Raw genomic sequence first — 23543 nt, forward strand, 5'->3', positions numbered from 1 at the left:
ACTTACTGCTTTTTTTTCTATGTGCAAGCCTTTTCCTTCACTTTGGAAGAAGCTTTTATATACCCTTAAGGAAGAGCATCCTTTCCCTGGAAGAGCACAAAATATGTACCAGACAGGGAAAAAAAAAAATTAAAAAACACAATTTTTTTTCCTGGGGTGAAAAACTTATTTGAGAATGAGCTCTGCATTCTGAGCTGATAACTCATCTATGAAAGCAACATCTGAGGGGACTGAGAGAAAGCTACACAGTGCCTGGCATCACCTGACCCAAAGCTGCCTCAATTCAAACATGATTTCCCCAAGTAATGACACCCTTTCAGTGGGCTTCACTTGGATAAAATTTCTAGCAATCCCCACAGATATTGTGCCGGATGCTCTAGCCTGTTTCCCTCTGTGCAAGGCTGCCAAACTGCTCAGCTTTCCCGCTCAGTGGCCATGGCATGATGGAAGGCCACCTCTGCCCCAGCTCTCTGGGGTGTGCTCTACCTGAGAAGATGGCTGGTGAAGCAACAGTGACAGCTTTCACAAACAAGCTGGACCCACCAGCCCAGGCTTTTCAGACAGCTATAAAACAGCTGAAGAAGGGACATGCCTGAACACTTTAATTCAGACACAAAGGGGATGAAAAGTAGTTCGACTTTTTGTTGGCAGGGAAGTCGTATGGAGAGAGCTGCTTGTCTTGTCTTCTGTGTTCAACTCTTGCATACATCAGTCCCTGAGGAAGAATCAACTTCTTGAACCTGCACCAAGAAGCCATGCCATACAGTAATTTCTTTTGAATCCTCTATCAAGTCACTATGATTGACAGCAAAATATATAAATTATAGATGTACAATTGCAGCAAATAACCTATATTAGCTCACAATAACGGGATTAAGCCCATGTGTCCAAATGTTCAGTTTAGTCCACAGCACTCAGTGTCCTTATTTGGCCTATCTTAAGCTAGTAAGTCATCTTGGAGCAAAACACATCCAAGAACTCTAAAAGAACACGGTGTGCAAGTGAGACAGCTGCCTTTGCCCATTGAAAACATAGGCAAAAATAGTTCTCATTTTACAACGCAATTCCTATTGCAACCAACAAATGAGTTGTTTCTGCAGTCTGTTTTCCCCAGCAGCAGATAGCTTTGATTATACAAGATATCCCTGCATGGATCTGGTTCCCCATAGCTTGCCAAAACCTTTGACTACTCATGCCCAGTATGCGAGACTCAGCCGCTCTGGGGTGCAAAGTCTTCCTTTCCATATGAGAGCAGGAGTATGTCACCCTCACTTCACACAGGCTGCAATGTTGAGCACAAGGTGCCAACCAGTGCCAAGGAATTCTGCTCACCCACGTCTTTACTGAGTATTTTAGTTACAGAATTGTTTGAGTCACATACTAAAACACGTACTAAACAGCTTACTTAATCAATGTAAGCTCATACAGTTACTTTACAGAAGCAAAGAGCGAAGGGTACATGAACCTCCATCAGACTTGTATTTGTGCAATGTGTAAGCTACAGCTCCACCACTGCTGCATCCTGAGCTCAGAGGCAGCAGGGTCCAAAGTGTGGCGTACTGGTCCCAGCATTGGGAATTAGGTTTCTGTGTCAGGTAACTGCTCCATAGCTGGAGCTGGTCTCGTCTTCTGTAAAATGGGAAGAAATCTCTCCATTCAGTAGTGATTACTGAGTACTATAGAATAAAATCACTCTGTAAGTTCCAAGTATTTTCACAGTTATTCCCCATAGTCATAAGACAAGGTAATGTTTGAAAAGGTGAGATCCCCTAGCACTGTATCATCTCCAAACACAACTGTACCTCTTTTGAACAGGGGTATTTCATTCCCTTCACTGACTTGCAAACTACTGAACTAGCATATAATGAAGTACACATAATCACTGGGGTTGTGGGTCACTGCTCAATGTATGCACATTTCTTTAAACCACTTTCAATTCATTTGCATGTCCTTTTCTGTGCAGAAACTGGATTCTGAAATGATCACGTTATCAGGGTACAATACACTCCCTTGAATAAACAATCTGTGCAGCAGAATCCCTGCAGCATGCTGCCTCCTGAGCAGCAGCTCAAGACCAAGAATACAATGTATCAGGGAAATAAATCCCCAGTTAAAAGATGGTTGTAGGGAACTAAAGCAGACACAGTCCATAGCCTAGGAAAGGACATTTAGATTTTTTTCATAGCAACTTAATTCCTCCAGTTCTTTGATTTTATAAACTGAGTACAGTACTGGTTACAAGGGATTGACTGACAGCTCTGAAGATTGAGCAGCTCTATTTTTACAACACTGAGTAGCATTGATCTTCCTTCCAAGTAAATAAAAAGGTTCCCTAAAATCACTCTCTCCTTTAAACTATCAAAAATGTTCCTCAGCATTAAAGTCCATGCAAGTTGAGGGAATTCTTAAAATTCATCAATTCTTCACAGGTGTTTACTGAGTCCAAGGAAGCAGAATTGGATCTGTGTAGCTGGGAGCACAGGGGTAGAACCAACCTGGAAAGCCTTCCCAACCACATCCTGCTGGGAAGTCACTCAAACTTTCATGAGACAGAGCATCTTGAAATCTAAGTAGTAGATCTACACTTCCCAGCCCTTTTAATCCTCAGGAGACTGTATTTAATAGCAGATGAAGATGGATATGAAAGAGGAATAGAAAAAATGACACCAGTAAGAGTCCCAGCTCCCATTCTTGATCCTGCAAAGAGTGATTCCCAAAACAAAATGCCAGTATTTTTTGGGCAAGAGCAGTGTTCTTGTCTTGGCTCACAGATTAACTAATATACAGGACAGTCCAGCAAACCACTACTCATCATAAATAGAGTAGGAAAAAAAGATAGGCAACTTTTCTCCTTTGAATATTTCAAGTCATGCTATATTTTAAGTATTCAACAGCCTCTTGTGATACCTGCTTTAAAGCAGACCATTAAAGAAACCAGTTTGCACAGCCTAAGCCATGCATTGAGTCTTCAAACATTCTCATAACTAAATATGGTCCCTGCCCCACAGCCTGTGAATCTGGAGTGCTGACAGCAATCCAGAGTAATTATTCTTTACCCTTTGTTGACAACAGTGTTGACAGAAGTGGCCTTCTATGGTGAGAGGCTTTGTCCCATTTCCTTCCCTTGCTCAGATGAGTCCAGGTCATGGACATCAGTCTACAGATGAGAAGAGCAGCTTTAGCTACCTCTGACACCTTGGTGGAGAGTCACTACCAACAGACCTCAGCTGTGGAGAAGGGGCTTCATGAAGAGACTGATCAACAAACAAAGTATTAATGTATACAGAAAATGTGGGAGGGTCACACAGGTTAACGGTACATCCTGAATAGCTAATTGAATGAGTATCCCCCTTTTTTAAGCATTATACTGAAGACCATCTGAGAAAACTACATCTTCACAGCAGCTTCTCACACCAATCTCTGCTTTCTTACCTTTGTGGTGATTTATAGCAGTGAAAAAAATACAGCAAGACATAAATCATAATTCCACTCAGAATTTACAGAGGGCCTATTCTTGTCAGGTGCTGAGTTCTCACGCCTACCAAGGACAGCTGAGAGCACAAAGCAATGCTCAGAACTGAAACTGTGGGTGGGGGGACTTCGTCGTGGGAATGAGAGCACTAGGGTGTACACTAGGGCGAAGTTCTTCACAAGGAACAAGACTGAGCACGCACAAGCATAAAAGAATAAAGAAAAGAAAAAAAGACATAAAAAGGACTACCCTGAAGAACATTTCTAGGTGCTCACAAACTCAGTTTTATGTGTAACTGTTGTGCAGCTGACATCAAGAAAGCACTCTAAGCTAATGAAATTCCCTGTACAACTCTGCTCTTGAAGTAGCACTTGATGGATTTAGTTATCAAACACCCACAATTTTAACTGATCCTCAGTTTACCAATTTACTCGTCTCCATGCAGAAAATGAGAGATAATTTAAAAGACTTATCTACAAGGAAGTGGAAAAATACAATTCTGGGTGAAGCTTGGACAGATGAAACCGCTGGGCCACTCTTGCCAGACAGAGGACCCTCTGTGCTCACGCTTCAGACAGTGGTGAAGGGATGCTGGCAGCAGGTCACTGCCCACCCATCCCATCAGACCAGGGGAGAAGATCCGCCAGGACCCAGGCCGAAGTTGAGCGCAGAGCAAGCCTCGTCCCCAGCCGGCAGCCGGTGGTGCCGGGAGCGCCCCGGGGCAGCCATCCCGGCGGGTCCGGGGCTGCCCCTCTCCGCGAAGCGGGTTCCCACGCCCCCGGCCCGCCGTACTCACCCGGTCTCCTCCTCACCGGCCTTTTCCTGCCGCTGCAGAAGCGCACTTTGCTGAAGACCCCCAGCACATGCCTCTCGCATAGGGAGCGCCCGTCCTTGCTGGGGCTGGAGCGGCGCTTGGAGGCGGACACCCGGTCGCTGTTGGACTCCCTCGCTTGCCGCTTCTGCCGGATCAGCGAGCTGGCGATAGCCGCTGCCATCGCCGCTCATGGGCCCCCGGCGCCGCTCCGCTCCGGAGTGCGCCGCCCGGGCGCGCTGGGGCCGAGCCGCCGCCGCGCCCCGCGGGGACCGGGGACGGGAACGACCCGCTTAACGCGCTGCAGCCCCGAGTCCCGGCGCCGGGGAGGGCTCAGCCGGCCAGGCGGAGCAGGGCGCCCGGGCTAACAACCATGGCTGGACACCGGACCCCGCAGCCCATGGGTCTGTCCCCCGGGGAGCGCAAATCCCGGCGCGGGCGGCCGTCGGCGAGACCCCCGGCCGGGCTAGCAGCGCCGCGTCGACCCGGGAGCGACCGCCCCGCTGGCGAAGGTCCGCTGTGTCCAAAGGATAGGGGGATGCGGAGGATCCGCGGGTCCCTGCGGCGCGGTGCCGCTCCGCTCCGCGGGCGCAGGCGGCGGCGCTTCCTCCCTCCGGCCGCCCTCCGGCGAGGGGCTGTGGGATGAGTCAGAGACCCCTCGGCCCGCGGGCAGCCCCGGCCCCGGCGCGCTGGCTCCGAGGCGCTGCGCGGCAGGGCGCGCACATGGACGCGGCTCCGCGGCCGGGCTCAGGGAGAGCCGCGCTGCATTTCTGTTCGCACTCCTCCTCTTCCTCCTCTCCCCCCCTACCCACTCTGCTTTCAGAGAGGGCGGGAGGGGAAAGAAAAAGCAGCCACGGGAAAAAGCAGCAGGCCAGCGAACAAATTAAAAAGAAGAGGGAAAAAATTAAATTATTAAAAAAAAAAAAAAAAAAAAAAAAAAGGAAGCGCCCGACCGCGAGTGCGGGCTCACATCGCCGCAGCTCGGCGCCCCGGGCTCACAGCGCCATGTCTGGCGCAGCTTCTCCTGCCCTGCTCGTCGCCTCTGCCCCGGCACCGGCTCGCCCCGACGGCAGCAACCCACATCGTCCGGCCGACCGGGCGGCCGCCGAGCGCTCGGCACCGGGGCGGCCCCGGGCCCGGCTGCCGCGGCGGGGACGGCGGCGGGAGGAGCGATGCAAGGCAGGGAGGAGGTGGAGGAGGAGAAGGGCGGGGGGGTGCGGCTGCCACTGCTGCTGCTGCTCCGTGCGGGGCTCAGGATGCTCCGCGGTGCCGCCCGACGGCGGCGGAGCGAGGAGGAGCAGAGCCGCGCCCGCTTCCCGCCTGCATCCTCCTGCCCGACCCGGGAGGGGGGAGGAGAGGAGAGGTGGGGGGAGGAGAGGGGAGGGAGGGGCCGGGGAAGCCCCCCCGGACGCCCACGCTGCGCAGGGCTGTTGCCAAGGCGGCGGGGAGCCCCGCAGCCCCGCGGCGGCCGGGCAGGAGCCGGGCTCCAGGCTTCGGGCTCTGGGAGAATTGCAGCTGCTCCCGCTCGCCCTCTTCTACGCAATCCTACGTGATCGAGGTTTGGATGAGAAATATCGCGCAGACAAAGCGAGGCAATTGCAGCTCCGCGGCGGCTCTGTCCCTCCGCCCGGGCAGACCCACCGTCCCCGCCGGCAGCCGGGCTTCCCCGGGACCGCAGCCCGCTCGGCGGAGCCGCCTGGCACTGGTGCAGCCACCTCGGCCGCCTCCCCGGCCGCTGCTGTCGGAGCCCGAGCACACAGTCTCGGCAGCCGACCGCGTCCGTGTCTTTCCCTGCTTCTCCGTGGAAGCAGAGAGAAGGGACAACCCCGGGAGCCCGAAGACTGCTCCGCCGGGGGCCGGTTCCTCGGCCGGGGAGCGTCCGGGCGGTTCCAGTGGCGGGGTGCGCTGCTGGGCTGCCCCAGGCCACCGCGCTCCCACGACACACCGCCATCAGCAGGTGCTAGCCCGGCTCCCGCCTATCTCCGGCCACAAAATCGCACCGAACAAAACTGAGGATTGAGATATATCTCTTATATCTGTTATCCACAGAAGTAAGTGCTACTGCACGAGGATGGTGCTCTCCAGATTTCAGGTTCAAGTAACAGCGAGGGTAGCTGCCAGGCTAGTGAGGTGACGAGCAAGATACCTGGGGGAGCGCACAGGCATCAGGGTGGAGGGAGAGGGGATTCGGCTGGGAACGGAGGACACTGCTACACTTCGGTGAGTAGCAATAGCAGGACGGGATTAAGCCAGTCCTGAAGGTGTAGGGGTGATGCATGTTTCCAGCTGACCAGAGCATATTAGACCAGTTGGTGACACGCCCTAGGAATTACCAGCTTTAGCAAAATAATCTTTTTACCTAGTTCACTTCTAAATTCTAAAAATTTTCTACATTCTTCACCTCTAGACTTCAGGTCTAAATTATTGTAATGTACTGGGGGGAAAAGGCAACTGAAACAACCACCAACTATGTCCATAAAGATTAACTAAACTCTGGCATTACTTCCTGATTTTTACTCTTAGTTGCTATGCATACCAAAAGGGTGGAATCAGGTTCTCCAGGCTGTTGATCTCTTTTTAACTGGTGCCAACATTTTTGGAGCAGATTTCACCATCCCAATCAATAAAGATTTTTCTTCCCTTTCCTGTAGCTAAAATGCTTCATATTTTAATTTTCTCTATCGGATTATTTCTCTTCACATCAAAGAATTATTGCAGTACAAGGTACAGGCATGGCCTAAAGAAAGCTGTTTTCAATCAGAGAATCACTCATTGAACTGCCAGTGAATTATCCAAAGCTTCATCTTCAAAGGATATGAGCATATCTTCATATCTTCTCAAGAAAGAGGTTTTCTATCTTTATATAAAGACACTTTTTTTTTGCCTGTAGTCTTCAAGTCTCTGGTGAAAAAATGCTGCTTTATCCACCCCGGATTAGATAAAGTTCCAGTTATTTTGACATGCAACTAATTTGTTTTGTTGTGTAGCTGTAAACTTGGAGCAGGAGTTCTGCACTTAAAAATGATCCCAATCAGTGATAAAGTCGGTCACAGTATTTTTTTTCCTGATGATTTGCGATCTGAAGAGAGATGCCGCAACTCTTAAGAAGAAAGGCTTCTCCCAGGTCTTTCCTGCTTCTGCAGTGACTGAATTAATTTAAGCCAAAGCTTGTGAAACTGAATGTGGTGTTGCATTTGCCAACATGCAGGTCTGCCTTTATCTACAGACAGCCAAGGAGTTGACAGGGTTTGGTTCTGAACACGGGCAGAGTGCCATGAGCTCCTGGTGACATTAGTGACATGTGCATCTGCTCTGTGCAGGTCAGATCATACCCCTACTTCACAAAACTTGCTGAAGAGCCCAAGCTTTTATAAACACCAAGCAAGCCCAGAGTGGTCCTGAGCTGGAGAATGGAAGGCCAGCTTAATCATGCTCCTGCACTGTCATTCTCACCAGTGAAATGTTACCTTTGGTGGACTGCCAAGTGAAATAGAAAAGCCTCCATGTGCTCTCGTCTCTAGCAATGGAAGTTCTCTCCTTTAACTTCCATTTGGGTAAACAGGGCTTAAAACATCTTCCATTTTCATCTGTATCAGCTACCACCCTTTGAGGGTTGTGCAGCCTACACTGTTCCAAACCAACTAGCCCCTGTGAAAGTCACAGGCTGCCTTCCTTATTGCTACCAATGGAAGCTGAAATGTTTGAGCAAACTGGGCCAATATGGCATTTTTCTTTAAGGAACATAATTTTAAAATATATTTACATATAAAATAATATTTATATTATATAGTTATTATGGCAATTTTTCTCACATGCCTCTTGTCTCCAGGCTTCCTCCTCACTTCAGTCCCAGTCTGCAAAGCTGCACAGTGCACCCTATGAAAAATGGAATGCAAGAGTAGCACCAATTCATAAAATAACCAAGACAGATGGTTCTGATGACATTGGAGACATATGCCAGTGCTCCTCCTGCAGTTTGTGGAGAAAAACCCCGTCTGACACAGAGGAAAAGGCAGAGGTTCAGACTCCAAGTGGCTGTTGGAGGATCAGACTCACTGTGCTCATTAAATATCCTTACCCCAAACATACAGGAGCCTCTGCATGGCCAGCATCAGTATTTCAAGACCCTGCCATTTTTGAGGTTTCATTCTCTTGATAAATAAACTCTTCTGTCCTTAGTGCTGAGGTTTAAAATGAAGGCCTGGCTGAATTTCAGGGCTTTGGTGACTTGAACAGAGAAGAGATCTAGAGTGGCATTCCCTTACCTTCCTAAACAGAATGATCTATCTAGGTCAAAACGGAGGTTATTGGCATCTTTCCTTAGTGAAGTGCAATAATTCCCGCAGGGCTGCTAACAGAATATCCTGTTTCTTTTTCATAGAGCCTTCAAAAGCCATGGGCTGTGTTCTGTAGATTCAGTCATTAGGCATATCTCTGCTTTACTAATTCTGTACACACAGAGCTAACTACAGATACAAATATATTCAGGTTTTTTGCTGTTTTATCTGCAAAGCTACTGAAAATGCATGCATGAAAATTAAGCAAGAGATTTACATTTAATACCGCTTTAAAATGTGTGTGCACATTGCTATAGTTGAATGGGAAAAAGAAAGACGCCCATCTCTGGCCAATAATTATGAATGGCCTAATTCACCATTTTACAGCAGCATAGCAACAGATCTCTTCCAATAGGAAGGCACTGTTGAGTTTGAAAGTCTGTATGCAGACACCCCTTAAGAATTGTACCAAATTTCCACACTGTGTAAATTACATCTAAAATGTGCATTGTCAGGGCTGCTTATTAAGCAGAATTAAGCCCATATCCATGTTTTATTAACTTCATTCTTTACAAGGTAGCCCCTTGTTGTATGTCTAGCATAATTAAAATTCATGCAGCTTTGGCATTCCCCAGTCTCTCTGCGTGGGTGGACTTATTGAAAAAAAACATGCCTGGGTAACCTGATAAAGAAAAGACAAGACCTTACTGCATTTTGCTCGGTTTCTGTGCAGGGTAATTCTGTTTACAATGCATGAGTTCGTATCTATGTTTGGATGCCTAATAAGAATTCACATGGCCACTTTAAAATATGCTATTCAGGGAGAGAGATCTGGCCCTAAAACAGCAGCAGAGTACAAGAACTGGCCAGCTTTCTGGGCTGTTCTCGCACAGCTGAGCTTAGAGCTGACTTGGCCTTTTAATAAACACAGAAAAGCCTGCATCACCTGATTGCTATATTGAAATAATTCATTTAATGGGCCCTTCACTCCCCTTTTTAACTTCAAAGACTCAATTAAACAAAATTTGCAACTCATCACAAGAAGTATTTATTAGTTTAGCTAGTGTCTTTCAAACCAACTCCAGCCTGGGGAGAAGTTCTGCCTGTCTAGGTGCTAAAACGAGGGGTGGGTATGCAGTTGGCAGACTACAGAATGAAACCACTATTGCAAAAAGTAGGCCAAAAGCAGCACCAACACAACAAAACTAACTGCAGCCAAGAAAAAGAAATAATTCTACTAGGATTTTATACATTCACATGTATTTTCTTCCTTTTTAAGAGAAGATTTTCTACTTAGCAGGAGCTTTTATTTCTCCTTGTTGACTTGTGGCCTATATGAGGTGGAGGCAGGGCAACGCAAGAAAGCTTCACCTCACTGAAGAGAACCGTGGCTGTCTAGAAATGAAAGCGTTGTGAAGCATTTTTCTTCAAGAAGCCTCCTGTACAGATGAATAGACTTTTGTCTCCAGGGTTCTGGAAGCACCTGCTGGGATCATTTCCCTGAAATGCAGCCTGAAAAGGAGCAGTAGCAGGGAGCATCTCAAACTGTTTCCACATATAGAGACCTCCCTGCAGACAGCTCAGTGCCTGTCCCACATGCTAGAGCCAGACCTGGGGCTTGTTCAAGGTGGGCTCATCACAAATCTCTTTTTATCACCTCAGTTCAACAGTCCTGTTCATCAACCGTTCTGTCATTGCCTTCCCCAATGGGATAAGGACATGAAAAACTGCTGTCCTTGCAGTGATACACTTCAGTTGTGGCTTCGTAAGTGGCAGGAGTCCAAGAGAAAGGGCCTGCAAACACCTGCCCAGCGATAGCTCCCACACAGCACTTCAGTTATAAGGGCAGTGCAGGGAGGAGGCCTTGCTAAAGGATCTCCCATCAAGGAGTAATGAAAGGATGGACACTCTGCTTGCAGGTCACCTTGTGCATGCCAGAGCCAAGAGCCCCCCCTTGGCTGAAACATTTGCACACAACCAGCTGCTCCAAGCTTAGAAACACCCATTTACAAATCTGGAAAGAAAACTCCAATATCTTCTTGCCTGTACTAGAGCTGCTGAATTTAAAAGACAGGACAGACAGCTGCCTCTCTTGCTTTTTTCCTCCCTCTACCTCCTCTTCCTCACTGGGCTTCTCTCAACACCCAGCAACTCCCTCCACCCACTTCCTTAGGGACTTTTCACCCATGGCTACCTGTCAAATAGCCTTAAGCCACAGGAAACTATGAGAACCTAGAAGAGGAAAGAAAGTGTGGACTTGAGATTTCACTCCAGGTCTTACATCTGCATTCACAGTGTGTTGGAAAAAGACCACATCCCTTTCGCTTTTAATGCAAAGTAGAAGCTTAAAGTGATATAGGTGGAATATCCACCACTGAACAACCCCACTTACGAGCCGGAGGCTGAACACACACATCATACCTTTCTCTGTCTAAAGCAGAGACTCACTTCCCACACCTCAGGATAGTGGCACTTTCAGGACAAAGACAATTGCTACTCTTCTCCCTAGGAGAAGTCAGCCATCCCCACTGTTCTTTTTAAATACTATTTGAAGACAACCTGTAGCCCATTTGGGCCTACAACTTCAATAATTCCAGAGATGCCCAGGTCCCATGGACAATGAACATGGTTGTGACTGGATTTATATGCCCCCTGCACAAAGGTGGTGTGGTGTGGGTAGAGAGGGGAGTGTAACCTCAAAGTGCAGCTTCAGGCCCAGGGCCCCCCAGGCATCTCAGCTCAGGAGGTCTGAGAGGCTGCCCATACTTTCCCCTCTCCCTGGGAGGAAGGAAAACTTCTCATGTTGTAACCATGCAGCCAGACATCAGTTTCAACCAAAACCATTTTCAAGTGTGTCAGGGAAAGCCTTTCTTGTTTAAAATTTCCATCAAGCTGACTTTGCTGAAAGTCAAAGAGATCCTTCCTGATTAGATCTTGGCGGAGGCAAATCAACCCGATTATGTGATTGAGAATGATAAAAAGGAGAGAGGGAGAGTGAAACCCCTATCATGCTCCCCCATCAGGGCTGTGGGACCATCTGCTCCACAGCAGGTCAAGGCTTGGAGACTGAAGACATCCACCTCCTTAATGCACCTTTGTGGCACTGGCATAGGTCAAGAGGGGAAGGAAGGGCCAGAAGTTGTCAAGAGAAAATACCAAACTTTCTCCAGACCTGTAAATCTGTCTATCTGCACATAATGGATTCCAACAGACCTAAAGAGGCCACGGAAAATTCCCTGACCCCAAACTTCGCTTGTTAGCCTTTCCAGGCATCACCTTCATCCAGCCTCCAAATCCACAAGCCCAGGATTTGCAGCCTGAGCTAGGTCATATCTCAAATCCTGCTGGGTCAGCAGAGCAATGCTTCACCAAGTCAGCCCATCGCCCTGCCACTCTGCAAAGGACCCTTCCAGTTTGGAGAGCTTAGAAGAAAAGCAGCAACTCTGACAAGACCTGGTACTCCCACTGCCATCCAGCTCTGCAGTCCAAGAGTGCTGAGACATTAATCCTGCCCTAAGGATGCCTCTGAAGTTACATGCTTTCAGATTGCATCTCACTTAACAAATCCTGCTTATTTCTCCTGCGTGGCTGCAATGGCATATTCAACACTAAATGGAAACATGAGATTACAGCGGTCATGCAGCCAGGACAAGGTTTGAAGACTCCATCCCCTGCTGACCTAAAGTGCTGGGTAAAATGGATCTGGGTGAATGCATTGCTTCCTCCACAAACCCCCATCTTCCAAGTGCTTCCAAGCACCTCTTGCTATTTGCATTGTAATTTATTTCCCTCTCCAGCAATAAATCAACTCCTCTATCTCTCCAGAAAAATGAAATCCCATGTCCTCTTTCCCCGGACTCTCAGAGCTGCTGCAATCCAGACACCAATAAAGATAGCAGTGGTCTGGAAGGAAATCTGAGTTTGCCAAGGATACAAAGACTAATGCAGTTATAATTAATGATCGCAGTAAGTCTGGTGAAAATAAACTGAACTGACATAGAAACTGAGTAGGTAGAAACAAGTTTCATTTTAACATAGCCAGATCAAATCTCCGGGGATAAATTGTGCAGTCCATATTACTTCAAGACTGGGCATTTTTCTTCCTCAGAAAGCAGTGACTCTGGGAATTTGGAACCATGAAAGAGATACAGCTAAGAGAAGCTTTCTACACAGAACTGTAGCTAGGAGAGCCCAAGCCCATGAGTGCGTGGATGGAGCAATAGGGGAAAAAATGAGCAATGCTCATTTGTACAGAATTTGTACAAATACATTTGTACCCAGTGCAGCAAACACCAGTATCACGAGTCACGAAGTCTGGTTACCACATTTCAGAAGTGGGAGAACAAAGATGGTCTGAGGACTATGAAGAATACGGATATAGTGAAAGATATGAGCAGTTTGGTCTCTTGGTTGCAGTAATTCAGGGATTCACACAGGGCCACTCTTGAAAACGCTCTTGGTACTCGCCTGTATTTAGCCTATTAATACTTCGGCCACTGATAGTTTGGTGTTGTTGAGAATCTGGCCACAAAAGACAAATGGTTGAGAGCTTCGGTATCCAAGGAAAACTACAGAGAAAACTTAGCCTTGACTGATAAATCTCTCACCTCTCAGTAGGAACATTTTTGAAAGGAAGGACTGTCTCAATCTAGCAAAGGCAGAGTAAGATCTGGAGGCTGTAAGTCAAGGCAAGCCTCATGTTTGTTGTTAATATCAAAGGTAATTCATCAAGAGAACAACATGGCAAGAGTTGTGATGGATCTGCTATCATTTCACCCTAAGAGCTAACCTCTTTCAAAAATAATGAGCTGATATCATAGTGCACAAGGTTCAAGGGACCCTGAAGAAGTCACCCATGTACTGAGCCAGCAGTACCTTCATCATCACTGACAAGGCTAGTCTGATGGTCTGATCTCTGATCAGGTATCTGCAGCACTGTAAATCCCACAGCTCCCTTAAAAATGTGGCTCTCTACCACCCTCAGCTGAGGAAGCCTACTTCTAACACCTAGTCCAAATCCCATTTAGCTACAAGTTTCTTGCCCTATTGATTATGCCTGCCACACAGGACTTACTGGGCTTGCTCACTGAAGTCCTGAGTTGAGTTATGGTGGAGACCAGACTCATAATCACAACTGGTCCATTCTGCCTGGCTTCTGACACTCACTGGACATCACTCAGTATTAGAGCTAATATGAACAGAAATCCACTCTGCAGAAAATCTTGCATTCAAAGTTGTTTCTTCCCCATGTGAAATTAAAATGAGACATTTTGGAGCTCAGTATGAAATGTCAGAAGAGAAGGAAACACACTGATGTGGTAGAAGTGACAATCTCACCACTGTCCAGACCAAGTCTCTGCTTTTGCAGGAGGCAGAGCAGTGGCAGGAAACTTGGCACTGAAATCCCTGTGCAACACGCTCTTCTGAAATTACTATTTCCTTTCTCCCTTGCATGGTTTTGATAAAGTGGCATTTTTCAAGGGAAAAAAACACCTCTACTGATTGTTCAGCTACTCCTTCTGGATGCATCCATCACAGCCTCCACACCTGTACAACTCACACGTGTCTCTGAATTACAGCTCCTGCCTTTTCGGCTTTCAGACTCCTGAAGTCCCCAAGTGCCTAAAGCAGAATATGCAATAGCTGTTCTAACCACTTTCTATGGCTCTTTTAGGACTTTGCAAGAACAGCTTTTGGACATGGGCAACCCCTTTTTCTTGCATCCTTTGTTCATGACCCCTCTACAGCTTCTATCTTGGACAACGAATTCCTTAACAGTGTGATTTCTTTTTTCATCTCTGGTCATGCTTGCCTGCCCTGCCTCTTCATGTGCACATTCTTTTCTCACTTCAGGGACAGAGTTAGTGTCCCTTTGGTCTCCACCACAAACAGAAAAAAACCATTCCACTAAAGGGCAGCTGGAGCCTGCTACAAACAGGTCACTGATGGGACCTGGTGTCTGGAGACTTCCTCAGTAAAACAGCGCAATTAAGCAGAGAGTGCAATGCCTTCTATGAGTCATGGAGAAACAGGCAACAGACCCCGCTTAGCCATAAAGTCATGATCTAAAGCATCCCCTGCTAAATGCAGCTGGCTCCTACAGGACGAGAGGATCCTCTGAGCTTCCCTTTCTACTCCCACAAAGAAAGCTGCAAAGTTGGAAATGCTGCTCTCCCTCAACTCATGGGCAGAGTCAGCTGCCTCCCGTGGCACCCAGCATGACGTCTGTTGCTTATCCTTGCCACCTGCCCCCAGAGCTTATACAGGAGCCTATGGGCACTCCTGCCCCAGTGCAGGGTCAAGGGGCAGTCTCCAATAACAAGAGGAGCTGGAAAGGCAGCCAGCAGCAGTCCAACAAGAGATGCTGTAGAACTGCCAAGTGTTGTCAGATGTATGAAACTCACAATTAGAGCTTTCATCTTTCATTATGATTGAATGCTCCTGCTCTAGCCTGTTGGAAGCACCATCTCCTGAGATGCTATGGGCTCACTGAAACTCATGCAAGGTAGTATAAACTACATTTACACTACCTTGCATGAGAAAGGGGCAGGGTATTAGTATTTACTTTTGGCATAAGCTAATATATACAATTAGCTGTGCTTGGCAATTGAAAAATGCACAAGTGTGGGGGTGAGGAGCCTGAATTAAAAGCCACTTAAGTGGGTACTTGAGTAATCATTGGGAGGCATCTGAAGAGACATTTTTGTCAGTAATTAAGGAGAACATGGCTTTTTGCTGGGTACAGGTGGCAATATGGCAACAGAGATCCACAGCACTCCATGGAGAGATGACCAGCTATCCATTAGCGGCAGAGGCATGTTGAGATTTTTCTGCCCAAAAAGCACCCTTCAGTCTTGAAAGAGAGCCAGAGTAGCAAAGAGGCTGAAATCCTAATACTCTCACAGTCTCAGATTTTCTGTACCAGGGAAAAGGAGGCACAAAATAATTTTGATGGAATTGCCTAGTTCCTGAGGTAACTCTTCTTCTGCAGAGTTAGGCCCCACTGATGTTTCTGTCTTCCAGAGGTGCTGTTTCAGCTCCAGAGGCTCTGTATTCCTAAGCAACCTCTCCATGCAAAGAAGTGAAGCAAAACATGCTGGGAAGTTCCAGCCTGGAGGAGGGTTGGCTTGTGCTGCCTGTCAGTGGCTTAGACAGGATAGTTGTGATCTTGTTGCAAGGATGCTCTCTCTCCCCTAACTCGTTTTCAAAAGTCTGATGCAAGCTTTGTCGCTCATTTGCTTGGCTTTGGGAACCCTTCTATTTGCTAAAGAATGCCAATAATACATGTTTCCTTCTCAGTGTTAAGAGACAAATCTACTGTTTCTTCAGTCCATTAGAGTAGATACTTCTAGAACTCAGCTACTAAACTAGATACTTCTAGTGCTTCTAATACCCACTTCAGCCAACCTCAAATGCTGTAAAATGTGGGGTGCAAAAAGGTACCCTCAGATGAAAAAAAATGATTTGACAGGGAAGTGACTCAGAGCTACTTTTAAGTCTGCACTGATGAAGTCAGGCACTTAGGAAATTAAGTGTGTAGATCTACCAGGGCAGTGTCTGTCTCCTCATTAAAGATGCAGGTAAAGAAGCTTGAAGACAGTAGCAGTAAAAGGAGCATATGCAACTCAAACATGTCCTTGTGAAAGAGCATAATTCATAGACACTTCATTACCTTCAACAACTTTGAGGTCCTTGCTTATTCATCAGCAATAGCAGCAAGGCAGCATTAGCTGCCTTGAGCCAAAAAAACATGGACTGGGATTATCAAAATCGACATAAACAAAACAAAGTTTCAGATCTCACTGATGCTCCAGGGATCTTCCCTTAAGCTCCAGCATCAGCCCCTTGCGCTACCAATGCTCTGTGTGGGGTGCGCAAGAGATCCCTGCGCAGCAGGCACCAGCTCTCACCCCAGTTAAACATGCCAGACTGACTCCTGCAAAGTTCCTCTTGAAAAAAAATAGTTGCATTAAGGAGGTAGACACCAGGCATTTTTTCTAGAAAAGGCTACATGCTAGTCCCAGCCTTATTATTTGCACATGGATAGCTCCAGCATTTATTGCAATTCTCTCACTTTTCTTCCTTGACTCCTAGAACAATGTCTGAAAAAGAGTCTGAAGAGCCTTCCTCCTTTTTTTATTTATTTAATCATTCGATATGGACTCTGACAGCTTAAATTTGACCCAGCTTTCCAATTTTATGGGGGAAATAAAAATTGAAAAAAAAAATATAGAGAATTCATAAACCCTCAGTCAAACAGGAAATATGCCCACAATATTGTGCAGCTTCAGTGAAAGCTTTTCTTAAAACAAAGGATGCTCCCTTGTGTTGTTTGAAACCCTGGAACTAGAGCAATTAAGAAAGTGAAACTGACTACAAACTAAAGCAGAATGGACATGTTTCATAGATCTTCATTGCCCAGGCAGAAAGAAATGTAAACAGGGCATAAATAACAGCAGTCAAAGGACAGATAAACTGAAGGACAATGGACAATGCTGGCACAAGAGGAAACTAGCAAAAACTGTCAGAGAATAAATTTAGACTAGAAATTAGGCATGGTTTCTAGCAATCAGATGAATAAGACACTTCCAACAGGACCAGTGGGCACATTGCTGCTCTCATTCTGCTCCTTCTGTTCCAAGGAAGATTTTTGTGCACATTTGTGAAAAAAATATGTGACACAGCCTGGAATAACATGAACCAAGAGACCCTTTCTCTCATCTGCAGCACCAATACTTCTGGTCTTCCAAAAAATCTCTTTTTAATACTCTCAGAATGGGGAGACATTTGATGTGCATTCAGTAGGGTGTTTTATCAAACCTTTGCTAATTGATCCATCTTAAAATATATCCATACTAATAGCCTTGCACATTTAATTGATGAATTGTAGTAAGCAACAACAATTATTGAGTGTTCTTATTTAGGGGTGCCATTAAATAAAGTGAAAGCAAATGGGATCCCATAAAATAGAAATGGTCTTATCTAAGAGTTGTTAGGGATGCACTGACAGGAGTGCACTCAGTTAAGTGTTTATATTGTTACCATCATTCAGACATCAGCTCCAAAGCTTATCTAATTTGAAAGCCACTCCTGCAGATCTTTGCTATCGATTAGTGCAGCCTGCAGAGACACCACTCTGCACAAACTCATTCCAGAACAGCAAAGATGTCAGCTCCCACGTTTGAGATCCCCTGGCCAGCTGGTACCCACATCTGTCTGCATAGGTCTTTTCTTTTTGCCAGATAATTTGAGGATACCCAGCATTATCTGGAAGAGAAGGATTCTGTTGCCAGGGTGAGTTAGGAACAGATGTAGCCTCAGCTCTTCACCCCACATCTCCCCTGACCAAGATTGCTGGTGTCTTGACTTAGCTACTACTCAGCCTAAGTGAAACATATGTTTATGCCTGTAATTTCTGCACTGAACTGCTATAGTGCCAGTTAATGTTGATCAGAAATGAATTGCTGCTGCATAATGTACAGAACAACAAATTCACATTAGCTACATATCACAAATCAGATAATTACCAACCAAGACATTCAGACGCGTGTTCAACCTCTTATACGATGTAATAGGACGCTATCAAAAAAGAGTTCACATTACAATGACAGTTTTGGCTTCTAGCACTTTGGCTTTTATCGTAATAAATTCTAATTTTCTGATTTTTATCTGCTCCTCCCCCCCTGCTCCTAGTGGTGTAGGAATTATGATTATGCCAGCTCTAAAACTAGACTGCCTGCTATTAAAGCAGTCTTTCCGCTTGATTCACAAGCACAGCACTGAAGCATTTGAGACACAAACACTGCAGATCACCCTCAATGCCAAGAGAAAGCACCAGCCTGACCAACTTCACTTTGACTGGCACCAGACCACAGAGTGACCACAGAGAGTAGAGGTGCATACCCTCCTCCCCACACTGCCGGTTCCTCCATCCATGACATCAGGGCAATGACACTGCTTTTGTGATCCTTCCCCATGGGAAAGCATGCAAAGACACTTCCCTGGGGGGCAGGTGGATTTCAGGGTGGGATTTTCATGCAATGCAGCCAAGAGGTGTTGATGGAGGGGCCCTGGCTTTCCCCATGCTCACACAGACGGTGCTGTCAGGAAGGGCTCCCCTTTCAGAAGGGACTGACACTCTTCAGCTAATACCATCCCCTCTGCTTGCAGCTCAACTTCTCCACACCTCGAGCAGAGACCCCACCAGATCTCGCTCCCCCCGTGAGGCCATACAGAGAGAGCTTGGCACAGATGCTACAGAGCACAGCCTTGGCCCCACAGCCACTCTCACCAGCTCTTCCAGCGTGTTTACAGGATTCCTGTATTCGCACTGCAATAAATAACTAGGTTGCCACCTTGCTTCACCAGCGCTTTATTTTTCAGACCCACAGTCCCTGGGGGCAGAAGCCCCCAGAACCATGAACTCAGCAGCCCAGGGGCAGGGGAGAGGGAGGTGCCACCAGGCAAGTAGTGAGGATCCATTAATCCCACGCAAGCCCACACTTCCCCAGGGTTGCACCAACAAAACCATTTTCACTGTCGAGAGACTCATAGGCATCAGGGAAGCCCCATCCATCCAGTGTGCAAAACATGGATTAGTCCTGCAGCCTCCACCCTGCTCTGTGGAAACACCAGAGCTTCACAAAAATGTTTCCCACTCAGATCCTTTTCCATCCTACATAAATAAGTGAGGAATCCAACAACAGCAGCATGACTAGAGTGACTGTGCCTCACAGGGTTATAGGATTACAGCTCTCAGCACACACAGTTTCAGAAAATTTCCAGGCTTTTTTTATACATGTGAGGAGAGTGAAAAAGAGTAAAATACAGTATCACACCAAGTTGTGTTCTTTTCTTACAATGAATTTTTGAAAAATGGAAATCAATAATGAGGTCACAGAAATATTTTATTTTAATTAATCTTGTCTCTTTCTTGCATTATTTAACCCTTGAACGGTTAGTCTTCAGGAAACCTCAGAAGGTTGTAAACTTTCCCCTGTCTTTGGGGGGTGGGAAGAATTACAAACTATCTTGGAATATATCTCTCATGGAAAAATTGGAAATGCAATTAGATAAAGACTTGGAAGGAAGTAAAGCTCCTCGGGTAATTAATTTACTTTTGGGGCAAGGGGGCCATTTCTAAAATTGGGAAAATACCTCATTTTGCCTTTGAATACAACACTGGTTTTTGTTTGAGGGCATCCTGGTCACTGCTCAGCTAGGCCAAAGCTTTCCCAGTTTTGTTTCCAAAGGCCTGTGGATTAGAGCAAGACTATTATTTTTTTCATTTTGAATGTAGAATAGTTTGGACATGGTATTTACAACTGAGATTAGAAGAGGCTCGATTAATCCCTGTTATAATGAAGGTGAACAATCCCAAGGCACAGGGATCCCCAGCACAACAGAGGAGGACAGCAGCCAAGTCTGGGAGCTGGAAAAGGAGAGCACTGCCACAGAAGGTGACCAAACCAAAGCAGAACTGCTGCTGAAACTGAGCAACACTACAAGAATCACCAACGAAATGAGGGGGAGAAAGAAAAACGAAAAAAAAAAAGTTTGAGCTTCTTTTCATCAAGTTACAACGTTGTCCACATTGAGCCACAGTTAGTGACACCCTACACAGGAACGTGTACTCTGTGCTGTACGAGATGCTGGACGTTCTCAACCACACCCACGGGGATTTAAAAAAATTAGGATAAAATTCACTGCCTACTTAAGTTAGTCCAGACCGGGTTACATTATGACACTGCTACCGACTCTTATCTTAAACTACACCTTTCTGAAGTGCCACTCTGCCCCCCTTTCTTTATTTCCGTCGTGTTCAGGGCCTGCGAGCGCTCGCCCCGAAGGCCACGATCGAGCACACACGAGCCCCGCGGCGGGGCTGCCCTCACGGCGGGGCTGCCCTCACGGCGGGGCTGCCCTCACGGCGGGGCTGCCCTCACGGCGGGGCTGCCCTCACGGCGGGGCTCCCCTCACGGCGGGGCTGCCCTCACGGCGGGGCTCCCCTCACGGCGGGGCTGCCCTCACGGCGGGGCTGCCCTCACGGCGGGGCTCCCCTCACGGCGGGGCTCCCCTCACGGCGGGGCTCCCCTCACGGCCCCTCACGGCTGCGGAGCGGCAGCGCCGCCCAGCGGTGCCGGAGCTGCGCCCACCGCGGACACGGGACCGGCACCGAGCCAGGGGAAAGGGAGCGGGAAAAACGAAACGAACCGAAAAGTCATTACAGAGAGGAGAGGGCGGAAAGGAAAATATGTAATAGGAAGATAAAAAGGAAGAAAAAAGGGAGAAACAAAGAAGAGGAAAAGGGAAGAAAAATAGAGGGAAGAAGGGAAGGAAAAAAGGGGAATAAAAGAAAGTAAAAGGGGAAGGAAAAAGAAAGTAAGAAAGTAAAAGAAATACGGAAGAAATAAGGGAGAAAGAAAAAGGGGAGAAAGAGGGAAAGGGTGAAAAAAAGGCGGGGGGGAGGGGAAGGAGGAAAAGAGGGGTAAAAGAGGGGTAAAAGAAAATAAATTAAAAAGAAAAAAACCAACGCTAAACACAGAGGATTTTTTTTTTTTTTTTAAACAAGGACCTGAAAGGCCAGTATTAATAAACCACAGAGCAGCCCTCTCACAAGGCACAGCGGGAGCGCTGCCCTCGCACAGGGGCCGAGCCGGGCACGGAGCTGGGGCTCCGCACCCACCACAGCTGCCCCGGGACACTGTACCAGGGCCCGGGACTTGCTGGAGGCTCAGCTGGAGGGAAACGGAGCTGCTGGCAGCCCGAGATGCTCCTCCGAACACCAGAGCTTAGACACAGGCGGCCGAACCCGCCGGGCAGCTCCCACCCGCTACCCGCAGCCTCCTGCGCGACAAAACAGAGACGAGTGGTCGGGCTCAAGGGTGGGGCTCTCTGCTCAGCAGAAATTCGAAATACATCGTTTCGGCTCACGCTTGGAGAAATAGCGTGGCTTAGAAATGGGTGAAATGAGAGGGATACTCAGCGCCCAGGGAGGCGGGGTTTGGCCGCACAGGACACTTGTCCCCGCGGCAGCACTGCCACCTGGTGCTCAGCGACACCCGCTGACAGCGACACCCCCTGACAGCGACACCCCCTGACAGCGACACCCCCTGACAGCGACACCCGCTCACAGCGACACCCCCTGACAGCGACACCCGCTCACAGCGACACCCGCTCACAGCGACACCCCCTGACAGCGACACCCCCTGACAGCGACACCGGCCCGTGCCCACACCCCGCCGAGGCCACTTCCAAAGGCAGGGCTTTCCTAGCTGTACCACGTCTCTGCCCGGGGCACCGCCTGCTCCCAGTGAGATGTAACAGCTTCGCGTTGTTCTTAGCAGGGCTTCCCTCTCCATCTCAAAAGCCTTGGCACTCGTGGCAGCTCTGCAACAGAAACGCAGGTGCCCTGGGCTGCAGGTGCCCGGTCAATGAAACGATCTGTTCTGCCATCTCCACACTAAAAATAAAATTTAAAAAATAATAATAATTTTTAAAAAGTAATCATTGCATGTGGTTTGACCAGTCGGTTGAATTTGTGACAATTTACAGTGCTAGTTAAAAAAAAAAAAAATAGAATAAGTGAAAAGAAAGAAAATTTATTTCTCTGAAAGTTAAATGCCTGCCTGTTCTTTTAACAAAGCTTTTCTCTCTAAGTCTTTTTAACAAGTTAAAAACAGAGCATATTTTTTTCCCTGTTGGAGTTTTGGACTAAGTGTGACAAATCTCTTTCCTTCCCTCCAAACCTTTTGGCACTGCACAAACCCCTGGATATGTTGTTCTCCCAGCACTAAATTAAACTGCCTTTCCCCTTTGCACCATACCGCCTCTGTGCTGTGTACCTAGCAAATCCAAGTGATAGAATTGCTTGTTGATAAACGTAAAGGTCTATAACTGACACTGAAAATGCCCACTTGCTTCCACAGATCTTGCTCTGCCTTACAGATCTCAAAAATCTTGAGTCCACCTTAAGTTCACCTTCACTCCCTGCTGACAATGCAACCAAGCAACAAGGCATAACAAAACACCAGTATAAAAGCACAGAGCAGAACCCCAGTGTGCCTGCCATACTGGTCAGGGGACAGCACCATGAAGGAGACAGGGACTTTGGAGCAGCCAGAGGCAGCCAAGTCAGAACCTGACCAGAACCTTGGAGTGGGCATCATTAAACTCCTTGGCCTTGGTCTACAGGTAATGAGAGAGAACAAATAGGTTCAGTGCTTCTTTCCACCCCTTACACACCTCCTTCCCCTTCTGCCACATCTTGGTCACTGCAATCCAGAACACACTCAGAAGCAGAAGGCAGCTGCCTAAACCTGGACCTGGAGTTTGTTCACACAAAATTTGCAAGGGAGGCAGGTTTTGCCCCTTTCCCATCTGTTTTAGCACAGTCATCCTATACCAAGATGGGAGAGGAGAAGCTTAGGTTCTGCACTTAAGCTGCCTGAATATACATTCAGCAAAATCTGGGGAGCATCTCTGGATATACTGCCAAGCTGTAAGGGACACCAGTCACACAGATGTACTAACACACCAGCTCTGGATATTACCACCTGCAGGATAATGTAAGTGCACAGATTACAAAGAAAAACATTAGCTAACCAGCTTGGCCTTAGCTGTACTGCTTGCTCATTTGTCTGCAAGCAAGTTGTGTTCATTTGTCTACTGCTAGATCTGTTATTCATAGCTATTTGTTTCTGTTGCCTTGAGCAGTTCTGCTCTGCCAGTCACGCAAGCCCAACATTTGTAATTTCTTCTATAAAATTGGAAATTAACGTAGAAAAAAGGTTGCATACAGCATTCTGCCACAGCATTAATGTCAAGCACTGTATTCCATTTTAATGGAATAAAATAGGTTTTGCTGTACTGGCTCGCCTGGGAAATTTCCATGGTTCCCTTGGTCCTACATCCTGACCCCACAGCAAGAACTGAGAATAGATCACAGGTACAAATCTTTTAAGTTGTTCTCTTCTTTCCCTCC

The 23543-nt window shown here is 47.3% G+C and overlaps 1 protein-coding gene across 2 annotated transcripts in view; it reads right to left on the reverse strand.

The window, feature by feature from the left end:
- Positions 1–23543, reverse strand: part of FGF12 (fibroblast growth factor 12) — a 138395-nt gene that overhangs the window by 93194 nt on the left and 21658 nt on the right. The window contains exon 1 of one of the 2 annotated variants that reach the window (XM_062499103.1): positions 4269–4467. The exons of the other annotated variant lie outside the window; for it this stretch is intronic. Within the exon in view, the coding sequence (XP_062355087.1) occupies positions 4269–4467 (199 nt within the window). Of the gene's footprint in view, positions 1–4268; positions 4468–23543 lie in introns of those variants that run through there. 2 annotated transcript variants of the gene reach the window in all.

Source organism: Cinclus cinclus, chromosome 10, assembly GCF_963662255.1.
Source record: "Cinclus cinclus chromosome 10, bCinCin1.1, whole genome shotgun sequence".
NCBI lineage: Eukaryota > Metazoa > Chordata > Aves > Passeriformes > Cinclidae > Cinclus > Cinclus cinclus.